At 40.0% G+C, this 18,715-nt stretch overlaps 1 protein-coding gene across 1 annotated transcript in view; it reads left to right on the top strand.

Moving 5' to 3' along the window:
- The window catches only part of LOC126236874 (hydroxyacyl-coenzyme A dehydrogenase, mitochondrial-like), a 41,835-nt gene extending 28,592 nt beyond the window's left edge, over positions 1 to 13,243 (top strand). The window contains exons 6-7 of the mRNA XM_049946497.1: positions 10,826 to 10,942; positions 12,859 to 13,243. Of these exons, the coding sequence (XP_049802454.1) occupies positions 10,826 to 10,942; positions 12,859 to 12,980 (239 nt within the window). The 3' untranslated portion in view covers positions 12,981 to 13,243. The remainder of the gene's footprint in view (positions 1 to 10,825; positions 10,943 to 12,858) is intronic.
- Positions 13,244 to 18,715: the final 5,472 nt, after the last annotated feature.

Raw genomic sequence — 18,715 nt, forward strand, 5'->3', positions numbered from 1 at the left:
TTGGTAATGCTGGACTTCAATATGGTGTTGGCCCATCCTTAGCCTTGATGACAGCTATCACTCTTGCAGGCATATGTTCAATCAAGTGCTGGAAGATTTCTTGGGTAATGGCAGCCCATTCTTCATGGAGTGCTGCACTGAGAAGAGGTATCGATGTCAGTCCATGAGGCCTGGCACAAAGTCGGTGTTCCCAAACATCCCAAAGGTGTTCTATAGGATTCAGATCAGGACTCTGTGCAGGCCAGTCCATTACAGGGATGTTATTGTCGTGTAACCACTGTGCCACAGGCCGTGCAGTATGATCAGGTGCATCCTCGAATTGCTGTTCAACAGTGGGAAGCAAGAAGGTGCTTAAAACATGAGTGTAGGCCTGTGCTGTGATAGTGCCACACAAAACAACAAGGGGTGCAAGGCCCCTCTATGAAAAACACAACCACACAATAACACCACCGCCTCCAAATTTTACTGTTGGCACTACAGATGCTGGCAGATGATGTTCACTGGGCGTTCACCATACCCGCACCCTGCCATCAGATCGCTACATTTGTACCGTGATTCGTCACTCCACACAACATTTTTCCACTGTTCAATCGTCCATTGTTTACGCTCCTTACTGTACACTTTTGTACTGTACGTGTCCCTTCACATTTCCACTTCACTATCACATCTGAAACAGTGGGCCTGGGGATGTTTAAGAGTATGGAAATCTTGCGTACAGACGTATGACACAAGTGACATCCAGTCACCTGACCACGTTCGAAGTCCGTGAGTTCCGCGGAGCGCCCCATTCTGCTCTCACACGATCTCTAATGACTATTGAGGTCGCTAATATGGAGTACCGAGCAGTAGGTGGCAGCACAATGCACCTAATTTGGGGGTGTCCGGATACTTTTGATCACATGGTGTATGTGAAATTTTTTTGGTGTTGTATAGCACAAAATCAACACGTTGTTGCTGCACTGTACTTCTAAGAGTGGAGTCATATACAAAGCATCCATAATTAAAGTTTGTTTCAAAATGCTTTAGGAAGAGTGTCACTGCCCAGAATAACATCAGTATTGAAGAACATAATAATGATGCATGGTGAAACATCATGGAACAAAACACATTCAACAAAAAATTGACCTATAGATGGTACTGTTAGTGTCACAATATGCACAGCAATAGATGCATGGCACAAGGCTATTCCCCAGTTTATGCTCAGCATCACAGTCTCCGTCAACACTCGTGCACTGCTTGTGAAGCTCTTTTGCAAGAACAGTGGCTGCATGTCAGTAGCCCTACAGAAGTTCTGGACATTTGTACCTTATATGCCATTTAAAGTTGATTCACACTGTTCACTGTGTACCGATTTAACAAGCATCTGCAAGCAATATGTGTATGGACATGGCCTTTTGCACAAGGTTCTTTATGTTTTGAAATATTTTAGTGATTACAAACCTTATATAATGTACTGATTTTTATCCACATGATGTCTTATGGGTGAGATGCAGCATAAAATGAACAAGTTTTACAACAAAAAGAATTTAATACCTGAAGATGACAGCAAAGTCTGTTGAAACCAGTGGTCTTAAATAAATAAATATTTTCTGCGATCTTGGCTGCTGAAGGGCATTTTACAATTAAAACAGACTGCCCTTCAGTTCTCTCATAATAAGAAAATTCAGTGAGATCACATGAATTGACATCTAACATCCATTGTAATGTTAGCTGAAAACTTGAAGTCTGTAAGCCTAGGTAAAGCTGAAGTCTGTTTCTGTGCTTACCTTCTGGCTACTACTGCTTTGGCTGCAACCAAGGGATCTGCACCTAGTGACTGTGTTTGCCAGCAACCTTGTTTTTCATGTAGTCCGTGAAGAACATCCGGGATGATAAACCTGGCCACTGGCTACATGAGAAGTGCATGTTGCTAAGTTTCTGCTGCCTTCAGTTAAAAATTGCAAGGACTGAGTGAACATGCAATGAATGTGACAGAGTAAAAATTAGTAAGAGTAATTAATGAAATGCACATTTCATGGTCGTTTCATTTAAAGTGAAAGAAGGTGATTTCACATTATTGCAAGAAGCCAAATTGGAAGTGTCAAATTGGAAGAAATTCGCTTATGTCTTCGATGGCAATGAGAAAATCAAAGATATAGTGGTTTGCTTTGCACGTAAAAAATTGTATTCTTATCTGGACACACAACTGGGACTTCCAGTTTGTCAAAACGCTTGTATGTGTCTGGGAAAAGTATATTTACTTTTTTTTTTAACTGAAAGAGATGTATGCGTTCCAGAAGCCCTACTGAATTTGAATGTAGCTGCAACAAAAGAATTCGCCAATCTCACCAGAAAAGCCATTTTGTCTTTCAAAGTTGCATGTGGAAATGGATTTCTTGAGATGGCACAGTTCGTTAGTGATTTGAGCCCAAATGCAGTGCAGTGGGTGCCAAGGGATTTCTACCTCATCCAATTATCATTTCGAGAAATGTAAAGGAAACAACTAATAGTGTGCATGAAGGTGTTTCTAGAGAGGTGAGGACCATTTTCAAATAAGTAGGAGGGGCACTAAAAGTTAATGTTTTGAGTGATTTATGTTGTAAAATAAACTAGATTGGAGTGACTGCACATTACATTAACAGTGAAGAAGGATACCTTGAAGTTCAAATGTTGCGCATCAGAGATTTTGTGAGTGAGATTTCAAATTTGGAGGTAATATTAAATGTGACTGAAAATTCAGCACTGTGCAAAGTGTTGTGTTGTTACTAAGAGAAGTCCAAACATTGTAGCAGCACTTCAGTATAAAGACTCCCACGGTCAGCGCACATACCCAATACTATGCTGGAGCACAACTTGAGAGATATCAACAACAAGAGTGGACTACAGCGGAACTGCACTGTCATGAAAAATCCAGTTTCGCATTGAACTTCAAAATGTGAAATAACTTTACTGACAAGGCTGAAGAGATTTTTTGTCATGGCTACCTAAAAATACCTGTGGATATGGAAGTTGTATATGCGGATGCAGATAAGGGTCTTGTATGTGCAGAATGGATAGCACAGACCTCTGGCGATGGCCTACCGCTCCAGTAGCACAATGGTGTTCAAATCAACCTTTGGGTTGATAGGTTTATCTTTCTTTCCTACATGATATACGCACTCATTTCAGAATTTGAAATGTCCTCTGCAGTGGAAATAAAAATAGGCGAGAGAAGACAAGGAAGACAGCTAGAGGAGATAGATAGTCAAGGGGCAGGTGACAAATGAGGAGTCTGTCAACATTGTTGGGGTATATGATGGTAGTGATGATGATCAAGACAGCAAAAAGTGGTACCATTCAGGGCAGCAAAAAGTGGATACAAGTCACAGAGTACAAGATAAGACAAAAGATTTCAGGTTTCTTTTAAGATGGAATACACCATGCCATAGCCACTCCATAGGAGGCGGCAAATGAGCACAGTAAGCTATGTACACTCTTCTACACACCTTAACAGTTTTTTGTTGAGAAAAAAATGTGAAGGAGTGTAACTAAACATTTCTTCTTGTGCACTTACCCCTGCTGGAAATATGTTAGTGCAAATGCAGTGCACTAGTTTTGCAGTTTGACACAGTTCACTTTCAGGTCAGTGCACTTTATCCATTGTTTTTCCAGTGAAAAGATCCCATCCCTCTGATGAAATTTTGTGCTGCACAGAATACCAGCCTGGTGATCAGTGACTGAACCCCATCTATAGCAGTGGTGAAGATGTCCACATTTTCACCAATGTTGGGCCCTAGTGGCCACCTGAATACATAGATTCATGAGGAGCAAAAATGTCTTGCCCCTGTTTTCCCACTATACCTGTATCTGGGACTTTAGTTCCCACTCCCTGATGGAAGAGAGTTCTAATAACCAGCGATCCCACTGCCCCCCAACTCCCCTTTACCCAGCACATGGTTACATTCCTCTGGGTCTTCTCAGCCTTGTGGCCCAACATAACTCAGTAATCAATAGAGGCATGAGCTATGGGCAACAGAACAGTTAGCTTGCCCTCTCCTCCAGATACACAATTCTGTATAGAGAATAAAGATAGAATAAAGATAAAAAGAAGGAAATCTGCCTTTCCTCCTCCTCTTAAGTGATATCAGTTCCCACAATCCATTGTGGGGCAACCTTAAAAAAATCCAACTGAGGCAATCTAATCGAACAAGTTATGAAAGCTCTTGACCTATGTTTATTGAACAGCAGCAGCCCAATTCATTTTAGTCTGGTGCATGGTACATATTCAGCCATTAATCTTTCTATCTGTGGCTCCAATCTTCTTCGTCAATTCAATGGAGAGTACTCGGTGACCTCTGTGACTGTGATCATTTCCTGACTGTCATGTCTCTCCCAAACCATTACTCGACAGTGTGCACCACAGTTGGTCTTCCAGAAAGCTGATTTGCATGCTTTCAGTCCTCCTCCACCATCCTATGCTACTTCACAAAGGAATATTGATGACATACTGCAGGATACAATTACCAAAACACTAACATCAGTGGGATTAATAATCCTCTTTAACTTGGAAACTTGTCTCATGGCGAACACAGCAAATTGTCAGGGCAGGAAAAGATCACAGGTTGGCAAATGCATAAGTACCACCCATAAACGGAAAATCTCACAGTCTTTACAGTGCTCCACATTCAAACATGCTATCTCATAAAATGGCAAAAGAAGGAATGTTGGGAAAGATACGTTGCTCCTACTGGAACCCGTCCCTCTTCTTCATAGATAGGCCAAGTTGCATCTACTAGTGCCCACTGGCAACCAGTGTTTCTGGCATCATTTTAGACAGTAATATTCATAGCTGTGTATGACAGTTACCCTGCCACATTCTGTCTACACACATGGGTAGACTTAACTGGCTGCCCTTCACTATGCATCACATTAAACCTTATTATGCTCTCTTCAGTGAATGAGACCTGGCCCTTTGCCAGTACATAGCACTGGGACCAAAAAGAATCCACAATCAAATGCTGCAACATGTATCCATGGATTACCAACACTACATTCTTCTGGTATTCAATTGTATCTGATGTGAGGGAGAGCTCCCAAGCCAGGGAAGGGAAAGCATGATTGTCCCAGTACTGAAAACAGGGTGAAAACCTATATGAAGTGGATAGCTACAGACATACCAGCCCCACAAATATTCTATTAGAGTTTCTCAAACAAATAGTGAATTGGCAATTGTGTTGGTCTCTTTGAGATGGGGGCCTTTTGTTCAAGACCCAACGCGAATTTTTGGAGCACCAGTCTACAGCTGATAACTTAGTCCATGCGGAGTCGGCTATAATGATGGCTTTTGCCTGCCGCCGACACCTGATTGCCATTCTCCTTGACTAAAGAAAGGCTTATGACATCCTTATCACATTGTATAGTTTGGGTTTCAGTGGGCCCCTCTCAATATACATCTGGAATTTACTGTCTCTTAGGCTGTTTTGTTTTTGCCAGCAAATTGTACAGTACCTATCATCCACAGAAGAAGAGTACAATTCCACAGGGATCTGTGTTGTGTGTGACTCTTTACCTGAAAAAGGTGGGCACCTAGAGGCTGTGGGGCCTGTAGACTCATTGTTCCTATACGTCAGTGACTTTTATATTTACAACTGTTCTTCAGTCATGTGTTGCTGAATGCAAGCTACAGAGAAACCACTCTCCTAGGCCTCCCCCATGGCTTTCACTTTTCCCTTGGCAAAAAGTGTTATAAAACATTTTACACACTTCTGATGATGAACTATTCATCCACACCCAGAAATGTACTTTCAGAATGACCTGCAAATGTGATAGTCATCTCTCTTTTTGGGACGACCAGTTGATGAGGCTACGACATCATCAACTTAATAAGAAGTGCGGGGTGCAAGCAGACACACTCCACTGCCTCAGTCTCACCTCTTGGAGAGTGGACTGCTCTACTTTCTTGCACTTTTATAGAGCCATTGTCTATATCATGCAGACTATGGGTTCAGCTTATAAATTAGTTGCACCATTGGCTTACACTCCTGAACCAATTGAACCACTGCATGATCGGACTTGTGCTCTATGACAACCCTGTTGACATCCTCATGGCACAGGTTGGGATTTCTCCTTCACAGATCAAACACTACTTATTACTACTGAATTTCGAAATACATGTCCAAAGCTACACTAAACACCCAAATCGTCTTACCCTGGGACAATGTAATTAAAGATCCTATCAAAATACAGATAAATAAAAACCAAAACCCAATAAAAGGTAAAAAGAAAAAAAGGATTTCAGTTCAAACAAGGCCTGGGGGCAGACACTCAATTTGTTAAAATATATCCCCTGCCACTTCATCCACTAGAGCTAATAAAATGCTGAGAGAATTTGCATTTCATGGAATAACAATGTGCACCTGGGAAACAAATGAGCATATAAGGGCACAGTGGATACCAGGAGCTGAACTCTGCTATAAGTAGTGGTGTGGTACCAACAATTGTTCATAGTTTGGTTAGAGCTGAGGCAGCAATTATGTGTAATGCCACAGTTCTCAGCATGTCAAGATGATTATCAAATCTGTCATCAAAATACTGTATCTAAAATGGAATCAGGAACTTGGCTAAGCACCCGAAGGCAGACTAGTAACGCTTTTGTATGTTGCTATGTTATACTTGAAGTCTGGAAGTTAATTATAAATTGTGCAAGTACTACGTAGGCTCTCCTAGCCTTCACAAGAAGTGTTTCCACATAATTATTTTATGATTAGAGCAAAAGACATTTGTAGAAGATTTATTGACTGTCATAGCTGAAGAAGAGCTGACAAAGTGCTGCTATTTCCAATGTCGAGAGGAAATTAGTTTGAAACTTCCAGGCAGGTTAAAACTGTGTGCCGGACTAAGACTCGAACTGGGGACCATTGCCTTTCGCGGGCAAGCGCTCTACCGACTGAGCTACCCAAGCACGACTCAAGCCCCGTCCTCACAGCTTTAATTCCGCCAGTACCTCGTTTCCTACCTTCCAAACTTTACAGAAGCTCTCCTGCGAAACATGCAGAACTAGCACTCCTGAAAGAAAGGATATTGTGGAGACATGGCTTAGCCACAGCCTGGGGGATGTTTCTAGAATGAAATTTTCGCTCTACAGCGGAGTGTGCACTGATATGAAACTTCCTGGCAGATCCTTTCTTTCAGGAGTGCTAGTTCTGCATGTTTCGCAGGAGAGCTTCTGTAAAGTTTGGAAGGTAGGAGACGAGGTACTGGTGGAATTAAAGCTGTGAGGATGGGGCGTGAGTCATGCTTGGGTAACTCAGTCGGTAGAGTGCTTGCCCGCAAAAGGCAAAGGTCCTGAGTTCGAGTCTCGGTTTTAATCTGCCAGGAAGTTTCATATCAACGCACACTCTGCTGTAGAGTGAAAATTTCATTCTAGAGGAAATCAGTTTGTCTAACTAGCAATCTCCGATGTTCCGCAAGAGAGTGTTAAAGGCCCTCTGCTGTTCTTAATCTATATAAATGATTTAGGAGACAATCTGAGCAGCCCTCTTACATTGGTTGCAGATAATGCTGTCATTTACCATCTAATATAGTCATCAAAAGATCAAAACCAATTGCAAAATGTTATAGACAAGGTCTGTCAGAGACAGCAAAGGACTTGGAAGAGCAGTTGAACGGAATGGACAGTGTCTTGAAAGGAGGATATAAGATGAACATCAACAAAAGCAAAACGAGGATAATGGAATGTAGTCAAATTAAATCGGGTGATGCTGAGGGGATTAGATTAGGAAATGAGACACTTAAAGTAGTAAAGGAGTTTTGCTATTTAGGGAGTAAAATAACTGATGATGGTCGAAGCAGAGAGGATATAAAATGTAGACTGGCAATGGCAAGGAAATCGTTTCTGAAGAAGAGAAATTTGTTAACATTGAGTATAGATTTAAGTGTCAGGAAATCTTTTCTGAAAGCATTTGTATGGAGTGTAGCCATGTAAGGAAGTGAAACATGGACAGGAAGACAATAGAAGCTCTCGAAATGTGGTGCTACAGAAGAATGCTGAAGATAAGGTGGGTAGATCACGTAACTAATGAGGAGGTATTGAATAGGATTGGGGAGAAGAGAAGTTTGTGGCACAACTTGACTAGAAGAAGGGATCGGTTGGTAGGACATGTTTTGAGGCATCAAGGGATCACAAATTTAGCATTGGAGGGCAGCGTGGAGGGTAAAAATCGTAGAGGGAGACCAAGAGATCAATGCACTAAGCAGATTCAGAAGGATGTAGGTTGCAGTAGGTACTGGGAGATGAAGAAGCTTGCACAGTATAGAGTAGCATGGAGAGCTGCATCAAACCAGTCTCAGGACTGAAGACCACAACAACAACAACATAGACAAGGTACCTGTGTTGGCATGAAAAGTGGCAAATTACACTGAACAATGAAAAGTGTCAGGGCCCCCAAATGAGCACTGATAGGCATGTGTTAAATTTTGGTTACATGATAAGCTGCACAAATTTAAAAGTTGCCATTTCAACTAAATATCTAAGGAATACAATCATGAACAACTTAAACTATCACATAGAAAATATTGTGGAGAAGGTGAGCCAAAGACTGCATTGTAGTGACAGAACAATTAGAACGTGCAATAGATCTACTAAAGAGATTGCCTACATAGTGCTTTTATGTCCTCTTTTGGAGTACTGCTGCACAGTCTGAGATCCTTACCAAATAGGATTGAAGACATAGAAAAAGTTCAAAGAAGTGCAGCTTGTTTTGTATTGTTGTGAAACAGAGAGAACATCATGAAAATATCTGCAAGTTGGGTTGGCAATCATTAAAACAAAGATATTTTTTGCTGTGGCAAGATCTTTTCATGAAATTTCTACCATCAACTTGATCCTCCGAAAGCAGAAAATGACCATCATAATACCATAAGAGGAATCAGAACTCGAATGGTAGAGAAAAAGTCTGAAAGTATTTCTGTTAACCCTCTGACATGCACTTAAGTCTGAATGGCGAAGTAGTCATGTAGCTGTAGATACAACAAGGAGACCATATGGTGAAAAGTAAACTGTTCAAGAAGCAGCTTTCTCATTTTCATATTGTGTTCAATATTCCTCTTGATAATTGTGATGGTGCTTCAATGGGCAGCTTTTATTTATATAGGTTTATGGCTTTCTTTATTGGTCCTCTTAGGTTACAAGCTCCAGAATCTTAAAAAGATCCAAATAGTCACTTAATAATGAATATCATGTGACCAAGCTAAGTTTGTTGAAAACTGTGAAAACAGTTTGTGTTACCAACCTCTAACACTGCAAACTGCTTTAACTGTCAAGTTTGTAATTAAGTTGCAACATTTACATGAGATGATATGAGCATTTCTGTTTCTTGTGAATGTATGTGTGTGTTGGATATTTTGTACTTTTATAAAGTTTTATATCTGCCCCCATGAATACACACGGTCCAGTCACATTAATGTGAGCACTGCCTATGTTCGATGCCAGCGTGCAGTAACCACTCACATACGGCAGGTGGCAGCACTAGCAATGGAGGCTATATAACGTTGTTGGGGGGATGCAAAAAACAGTGCCACTGCCTTAACAAAGAAATGGTGTGATTGATCTGACATCCAAAAGAACATGATCAATAGCTTTTGGACCAAGGGTGGAATCATTTGCAAAGGGCTAAGTTTGTAAACTGTTTGTGTGCTGCCGTGATTAAAGTATACTGTGCACAGCAAAATGGCACTATCCAAATCCTGCACCAAGGCAGCTGTGGTGCAGCAGGGGCCACGGATGACAGGAGTGAATGATGGCTGCAGAGATGTGTATGAGACAAACAGAGGTGCAGCTGTTGAGCAATTGACAGCCCAGATGAACCAAGGGGCTACAAACAATTTCTAATCAGTGAACATTGCTGCATATCGAGCTCCATAGCAGGTGCCTGGTTCGTGCGCCCAAGCTAGCTGCTGCCCATCGGTGACTAAGGCTGTGATTTGCATGGTAGTATCGCATCAGCTTTTTACTTTCTCTACTACAAATTATTTTCTTCTAAATGTGTATGACATTGCCGCCTACCCTCTTCTATATCATATTCAATATTCAGGCAGCTTTCTCCAACTTTTGAGCAATGTCTCCAGTACACAAATCTGCATATGTGCCTCAGCTCTGTCACAATAGCCTTATATGGCAGCAACATTATAGTTATATATAATAAGAACTCTTATGAAACTGATGTTAAATTAATATTAATGTGACAGATATAGATAGAGAATATTATGAAATATTAAATGCAGACTAGAGTCTATAAGTTATTACATATTTAACGCAGAACACCTCGTATGGTCTGTAATTACTTCTCTCCTTCTCTCTTTTTTGCATTAAGTTGCTGAAGACAGATTAATATTATTTATTTAGATTTATCAATGTCGCCAAAAATATATGAACTGGCCGCTTCTTTGCATAGCATCTTCTAGTAACGAGAGTCTGGTAGTAGAGAAGGTGATTTGAAACTACCTAACCTGTAATTTCAAAGTGGATCTAGCAGTCTATTTCTTTGGATAAATGAACTAAATGGAAATGTTGCCTAATATTTTACAGGTTGTGGAATTGGTCTAAAATTAGTTTATCATCTTGGTACCATAATTATGAATACGAGTACAGGATATAATGTTACCATATAACTAAAAGATTCAAGATGACAGTTGCATATGCATCTTGAATTAATTAAGTACTCTACTTTTTGTGAACATAAATGTCACAACAGTTTATTTACAGTACAAATGTCATTTGGCATGCAAGGACCATTACAAACAGGTTCTTAACCCTATATGATCAAATACGCAATGCTATTTTTAATATCTAAAATAAATGTTGTTCCAGGTGATGCATCTCCAAGGGACATCGATACTGCCATGAAGTTAGGAGCTGGCTATCCGATGGGGCCATTTGAGCTTGCTGATTATGTTGGACTAGATACCAACAAATTTATACTTGATGGTATGTGTATGTTGTGTCTACAGTGTGTCATAGACTGTTATTGTGATCATCATTGTTCATTTTACACCCACTGCTGGATAAATGCCCCTGTAGACTTTTCTGTGTGAACTTAAACATCTGTGTTAATCCTGCATGTTTCCTAATTTTATCAACCCACCTTCCATTAAGCTGTCATTTCAGTCTTTTCGTATCTCTGAGAATTCAGCAGATAACTTCATTGGTTCATCAGCTACTCACTTGCATGACAGCATCTTCCACTTACTCTCATTTCATTTTCAGTACAGCGACAATTATCCATTCCACTCTAGTTTAATTGGTTTGTTTGTTTTCCATTGTCTTCCAGTAATTCCCAACATTTATCTTCCTTTTGTTTGCTGAACAAGCCTCAGTTGTTTTAATGATTTTCACATTATAAATCACATGGCTTGTTGCTATAAGTTAAAAGTTGTAATACACAATTTGTTATAAACTTTATGCTTCAAACACTTTGTAAGCTTTGTTATAAAACCTCTAGTTTACCAGCAACACTTGAGGTCATTTTTACTCTGCTGTTTATTTCTTTTGTTATCCATATAGTTATCTCTAACTGCTCTAAATGTAAAAAAATACAACAGGTTCTAAGACTTAATTGTTACTTAGTACAGTTCATTTTTGATATGCTGTTACATTCCGTATTTTACTTATTATGATAATTCTCTGACCTACTTTCAGACTTAGTCTGTGCAGTTCTTCCATTTGTTGTTCAAGTTCATTTTCCTCAGTTAGAGATCTGATAATTTTCTTGGGCTGCTGGAAGTTGTATTTTCAATTTCCATTATTCTGAAGAGGTATAACAGAATCTGCAGCACTGATGTACATATTCTTCAATATATCATAGTGTAACTTCATGCTTTGTTTCTCAGTCTTTTAGTATAGATTTTATTGAAATTAAGTATTCCCTTTCATTTTTTGCTAAAAGGAAAGTAAGTTTTCTATTGGAAACTGCAAAAGGAAGAACTAAAAACGATCAGACAGGTTTCATTTACTAGAAAGGTATGTTCAAATGTGCATCATATTCAGACAGAGCACAGTTTTTTAGCTGTTTGCATTTAACAAAATGGTAGGCACGTAAAATGAATACAGATGTTTGGGCAATTAAAATCACCTGTAACACGGAAATAGTAAAACAATTTCATTCTTTCATCATAATCTGAAATTTTACTTGATTGAGCAACTGCACCACCACCACCACCACCACGACCACCACCACCACCAACAACAACAACAACACATTTAAGTGTGTATTGTGTTTGTACATATCTATTTTTCTTTAACACATTTTGATTCAAATATACAATCCTTTGCCCTGAATATTAGAAGCCATTCTGATTTCAAAACTGACTAAACAGTTTCTGCTGTAATCTTATTTCTTTGTCATTCAAGGCATTACCTGCATTCGACACTGGATTCCAAAATAAAAATTAAAATCTAATTATGATTTCTACTCTACTGATTATTTAAAATGTGGACCTGCTTGAAATAAATTCAGAAACTAACCTCCATTTGCAGTTACTCTCAAGATAACCCAGACTGGTTAACATGCCATTAGATCAATTGACATATAAGGCAGCTCTCCTCATTTCCAATTTTTCTGCATGTTAGTTGTTAACACACCAGTATATTTGAACATTCCACAGCATCTGTTAAATGCTGTAACTGTAAACTCCACAGCACTCAGTCAAAAATAATTCAGAGAATTTAGGTTGAAAAGAAGAAACATTCTTTCTTGGCTATGAGCATTTCAAATAACTAGTAATTATTTGACAATGGCAGTGCCTTTCCATGAAGTTAAATGTGTAATTCTATTATTTTATTGTTGTATTTGCTGTAATAAATACTGTACATAGCTAATATTTCATGCAATGTTTTTTTCACAGGCTGGTATGAAAAATATCCAAATGAACCATTATTCAAACCAATTCCACTGCTGAACAAGCTTGTTTCTGAAGGCAAACTTGGCGTGAAATCTGGAGAGGGATTTTACAAGTATAACAAATAATCCTGTCGTCAAAAAGTGTTTAAAAGGTGTCATTCGACATTAAGAACATCAAAAAGGGGAAGTGGCACAAATATAGTATTCCTACTTCTGTGTCATACATCTCTGACACACTTGCCAGAGGTTTTATGGACCTTAACTGATTTATTGTTATTGGTCGTTTTTCCATTGTTTTGCAAGCTATTTTTACAAATCTTGTAACTATGTATTTTTACTGGAGCAAATCTAGTTTTTGATAAGAAAAAAATATACAGTTTAAACTCAGACTTTGATATATTACATACAAATCAAGGTTTTTGCAGCACCTCAGAGCAATGAAATCTCCTTGGCTGACTTGCAAATCAATTTGCAATGTGTTCATAATATTTTGAAAGGTATTTATTTGCCTCTCATCCTCTGCCACCTGTCTTTTCATCTTTGTCTCCCCACATCCTCATAAAAGGGGGCTCCATCTCAACCTACGACTGAACAACCTGCTCCTCCTTCCCAAACATGTTCTCTCCTTCCTCAGTAAGGAATTAACAGCTCTGAGCACTAGGAATAGTACAAGGGATGTTCAATAATTAATTCAACAAATTTTTTTCTCAGCAAAATTTAGTTAAAAAACTGTAATTCTGTTGTGACATCCATAAACATATCCACATCTTCTCATACCTTTTCAATAATTTCCAATAGATGACTGGCCTATAACCAGTCTTCAAAATGGCATCTGCAATGCAGGTGTGTTCTAAACAACGAGCAGTTATTAAATTTCTTTTGGCAGAAAACCAGATCATCACAAATATTCACAAGTGTTCACAGAATGTCTAGACGCCGGACTGTGAATAAAAGCAAGGTAAGCCACTTTGCGAAGCATCTGTCGTTGGTCCATCTCATCTCCCACATGCAGGCTGGCCACATGCAGCTGTGATGCCTGCGATGTTGTACAATGCAGACACACTTATTAAAGGTGACTGGCAAATAACAATCAAGCAACTCAGTGCTCAGTTTGACATCTCTGTAGCTATTGATTTCACACTAGACCCCAGTTGGTGTTTTCGAAAGTTTGAGCCTGTTGGGTTCCTTGAAGCGTAGTGAAGAGCACAAAGTAAAGAAAGAACACATGTGCCAAACTGATTTGCTGCTGCTACTGATTTCTTGTCAAACATTGTCACCAGTGATAAAACGTGGATTCACGTCTTAGAGCTTGGAACAAAGCTGCAGTGCGTGGAATGGCTCCACCCACCTGTCTCCTTCGAAAAACAAGTTCAAAACAGTACCATTCAGCTGGTACAGTCACAGCTACAGTATGGCTGGGCCTCTGAAGGAATTATTCTGTTCTATGTCCTTCCTCATGGTAAAATGATTAACTCCTAACTCTATTGTGAGATTCGTAGGAAAGTGAAGAAATGATTGTAGTGTGTTCATGGTGACAAAAATGTGAAAGCATTTCTCTTTCTCCAAGATAATGGAAGGCCACACAAGAGTCTGCAAACCATAGAGGAGATAATAAAACCTTGCTAGACTGCTCCTCTCCATTCGCCCTGTAGCCGGATCTCACATTTGTCCATTGAGGTATGGATTCTGTGGGAAGTACTACAGCAATGATAGGGAAGTTATTGATGCACCAAGTACTTCTCTGAGATGCAGACGAATACAGTGGTATCAAAGTGGCTTAGGGACAAAGAACTGAATGGAGATTACATTAAAAAATAGAGTTCTACAGCCAAAGAATTGAGGACCAGTGTGAGTTATATCAATAATCATTAAAACTACCCCACTGTGAGAAAAAAATGTGATGCACTATGTATTGAATGGATCATTGTATTTTCCTACTTGTAAATGTGTGTATTGGTAATACTGTAATTTTACCTCCTGAAAGTAGGTACTGGGCTATCATTCTGTCTCCTTGTAATTTTATAATGTAGACTAATGAAGACAAGAATGTTCAGCAGGTAACTTTTGTACATTAAATGGGAATATGAAAATACAAACTGTCAATCTAGAAATGACTGTTTGCTTGCTGGAAGTTCAGAAATGTAGACTGATTCATTTCAATGACATATCAGCTAGAGCAGGCTGTTCCAGCTTGTCGGCTCCGTTGTGAGCCGCGGAGCGCTCCCTGCTCCAGGGAGCCGTGTCGCTTGCTGTGACGATTCATGTGGGCCGGCACATGGCACGGCTGGCTGAGGCAGGCGGCAAGGCGAGCGTTTTGATGTGCCAGCTGTGTCTTACAAGATTGACAACCTCATACTCCTAGGTGCTAAGACTTGGTGACATGCTACACCAGGAAATGTGATGTTCAGGAAATAAATAAGAAACAACTGTTTTACAAGAACTTGCATACTAAATTTATTGGGCCTCTGTAGCTTGACATTTTCTTTTTATTACAAGATTAGAAATATCAGGCGTCAAAGTGTTCGCAGCGTTAATGCGGAGGACGGCCTTCATTGTTGCATCCTGAAGAAACGATCGTTCCTTACTTTTTACTCTTTTCATTGCTGAGAAAAGCTGCTCACAACAATACCTAGATCCAAACATGCACATGATCTGAGCTTGGGAAATGTTTTTTTGCTGTAATTAACGATACCATCGTGACAAATCCAACGTGTTGTAGTACCTCTCTTTCAACAAAGTTGAATTTTGCAAATCAATATTCTCCAATTGAAGTCATCTGGGAAAACTGAAAAAGGACTGCTGAACAGCTTAAGTTCCATTTCCAAACTCGTGAGGTCTCGGAATCGTGTTTCAAACGACATGATGAGCTGCTTTAACTTTGCTTGGTAATCGCCTTCAGGTAGTTTTAAACAAGCAAGATGATTGAAGAACGTTAAATGTCTATTACTCATCTGCCTCTCAAACAAACGTAACTTTTCTGGTCGTGCATGTCAACGATTAGCTGCCCTTTGCCCTACAATGACAGATTTAAATTATTCGGATGCATAGTTATGTCAGCTAGGAACGCCAGGACTGATATCCATTTTATATCTTTCAGACAACACATTTCTTCCCCTTTCATTTCAAGAAAAAGGGATAGTTCCTCACGAATGCAAGGAAAACATCAAGAACTTTTCCCTGACTCAGCCAACGAACTGTACTGTGGTAAGGTATAACCCCATACTCCGCTTCCATATCTTTTAGGAATCCTTTGAATTGGCGATGATTCATACCGCGACACCGTACAAAGTTCACACACTTCACGACATCTTTCATTACGCCACCAAGCTCTACTGTTTCAGCACACAGTGCCTCGTGGTGAATAAAACAATGAAGAGTAAAAATGTCTTTCCCGAATTCGTCCATGAGTTTATTTTTCAAACAAGAAGCAAAACCTTGGTGATGCCCGATCATTTGTGGTGCACCATCTGTCGCTACAGAATGGAGCTTATCCCACGGCAAATTCATATTGTTCACTGATTCACAAACAGCTTCAAAATGTCATGTCCTGTTGCGGTGTAATCGAGTGGTACCACATCCAAGAGTTCTTCAGTTACTTGCAGCTCCATGTCGAAACCACGCACAAAGACTGCAAGCTGAGCACAGTCCAATATGTCGGTGCTTTCGTCAAGTGCTAGCGAAAATTCAACAAAGCTCTCCGCCTTTTTCCTGAGCTGTGTCTCTAAATCCGCTGCCATGTCCAGGATTCGATGAGACGTTGTTTGCTTCGACAGGCAAACCCCTTCAATTGCCTGCACCTCCCTTGGAAACAAACATTCTGCAACTGCTACCATGCACGATTTTACGAGTGGTCCCACTGAAAATGGCTTGCCACTCATCGCAATGATGTGAGCGACCCTGTAGCTTGCTCGAATTGCAGATTCAGTAGTGTTTTCTCCGCTCTCATTCACCTGAAAATTATAAACGCATTACAGAACACGAACTATGTTGCATGTTTTGACATCCTCTGTATTACGAAACCGTTTTTAAACTTATTTCTCCTGGTATGTCGTTCTTAAGCCTGGCTACCAGTTCTCTGCGTGCAACACCTTCTACATGATGGTAGTGCGCTGCATGAAGATGTGTATAATGTCGTTTTATATTGTACCTCTTCGCAGAATTAAATACTTTATGACATACAAGACACTGCAGACGACCATCCCTCTCAATGAATACAAAGGTATCCTCCAACAGAGGTACAGGGCTCCCGCGGCTAGTCATAGCTGTCATTGGACACGGATTATTGCGTCAGTTGTGGCTGCATGCGGCCAGGGGGCAGTGAATTCGTTTTCCCCCTCCACGCGGGCTCCGAGCTGCCGCAGTGAGCGCTCCGGCTCCCTGGAGCTCGGTTGGAACAGCCTGAGCTAGATGGACATCCCATGTCAAATCACTATAGGCCTCCCACTTGACGCTCTCCAAATTTCATGAAATTTCATAATGAAGTAGCTCCAGACCTCAAATGAGACTGTGCAAAATTTTGGGGCTCAGTTTTCTATTATTGACCCTTGTTTAACGGACTGTCAACTGGTTACTGTGCGGTGCTGCAAAAAGAACCAATTTTGACCCTCTATTAAATCAGTTATAGTTTCAACGTAAGAGTAAAATTTGGCACATCATGACAACTTTTGGAGTGGAATGTAGTGGTATGATGAAAATGATAGCATGCTTGACAATTCAGCTGTTAATCCATGCCAAAGTTACCACCAAATGTTGTCATAACAGATTTGGACTTGACTTTGAGGGCCAGGCACTCAGCAGCAAAAGATCTATATGCCATGATATCTTTTTAATATATCCAGAGGCGTGCCAAACAAAAGTTGTCCCAAAAATTATGTCTGAAAGTAGCCAACTTTCTGGATGGGTAAACAGACACGAGGAAAGATGATATAGCATTTGACACACCACTAACACATACTTGCCTTTCACTAACAGGCACAAAGTAATGATCTTCCATTGCTCTGGGAATGGTGCCTCCATTTAAAAAGCACACTCCTTGACTTGCCCTGATAGCTACAATTTCTTCTCGAGCAGTGAAAATGAAACTGATTCCATCACATGTTTATCCCAAACTGGAACAAATAAAGTGGTATCAAAAGCTCATCTACTGGCCGCTTAAGACTCGCATGTGCTGCTAACCTTTTCACTGTCTCACCATCCTGTCAAAAGGGCAACTTTCCATGATTTGAGGCAAAAAATTCCGTTTAGCAGTAACGCCAAAATCTTTCTTGTGATTGCACAGGTTGACAAAATTTTTGAAATTTGTATACTGTGCTGCTGAATCATCGCTGAAATAGTGAAAGTGTTCAACAGCCAGACTGGAGTTTTTCAGGCAATCAATTAACTTGTGCAGGAAGACGTGTATTGCTACTGTGTCATGCCATAGACCAGTCACTGATGGTGCAATAACTGATGCAATTCGTGCATTCTAGCCCCTTCTAGTATACAACAAAAGGGTGCAGTGTTGTCCAGCTGTTTTACCAATGAAAGCTTTGAATGGCATCTTGGACTATAAATGAATAGTTTTCAGCAAAATCAGTTACGATGATTAGACTTCCTGCTTCAATGCTTTCTGTCAGTTGGTGCAAGTGTCGACTTTGATGCTTGGCAATGCACTGATGAACTGAAAGATTCAAAATTTTTATAACCAGTTCTTCAGGAAATTCATCCACAATCAATTGCTTCATATCAAAAATACCCTATCCATGTCAATCCACTGCCTGAGAACAACTGCACTATCAGGATCGTATTTGCCAAAAACTTGTTCCAAGAAAGCTTCCCTGGACAACTTTCGGACTGGTGAAACATGCATTTCTTTGATTCTA

Source organism: Schistocerca nitens, chromosome 2 (assembly GCF_023898315.1).
Source record: "Schistocerca nitens isolate TAMUIC-IGC-003100 chromosome 2, iqSchNite1.1, whole genome shotgun sequence".
NCBI lineage: Eukaryota > Metazoa > Arthropoda > Insecta > Orthoptera > Acrididae > Schistocerca > Schistocerca nitens.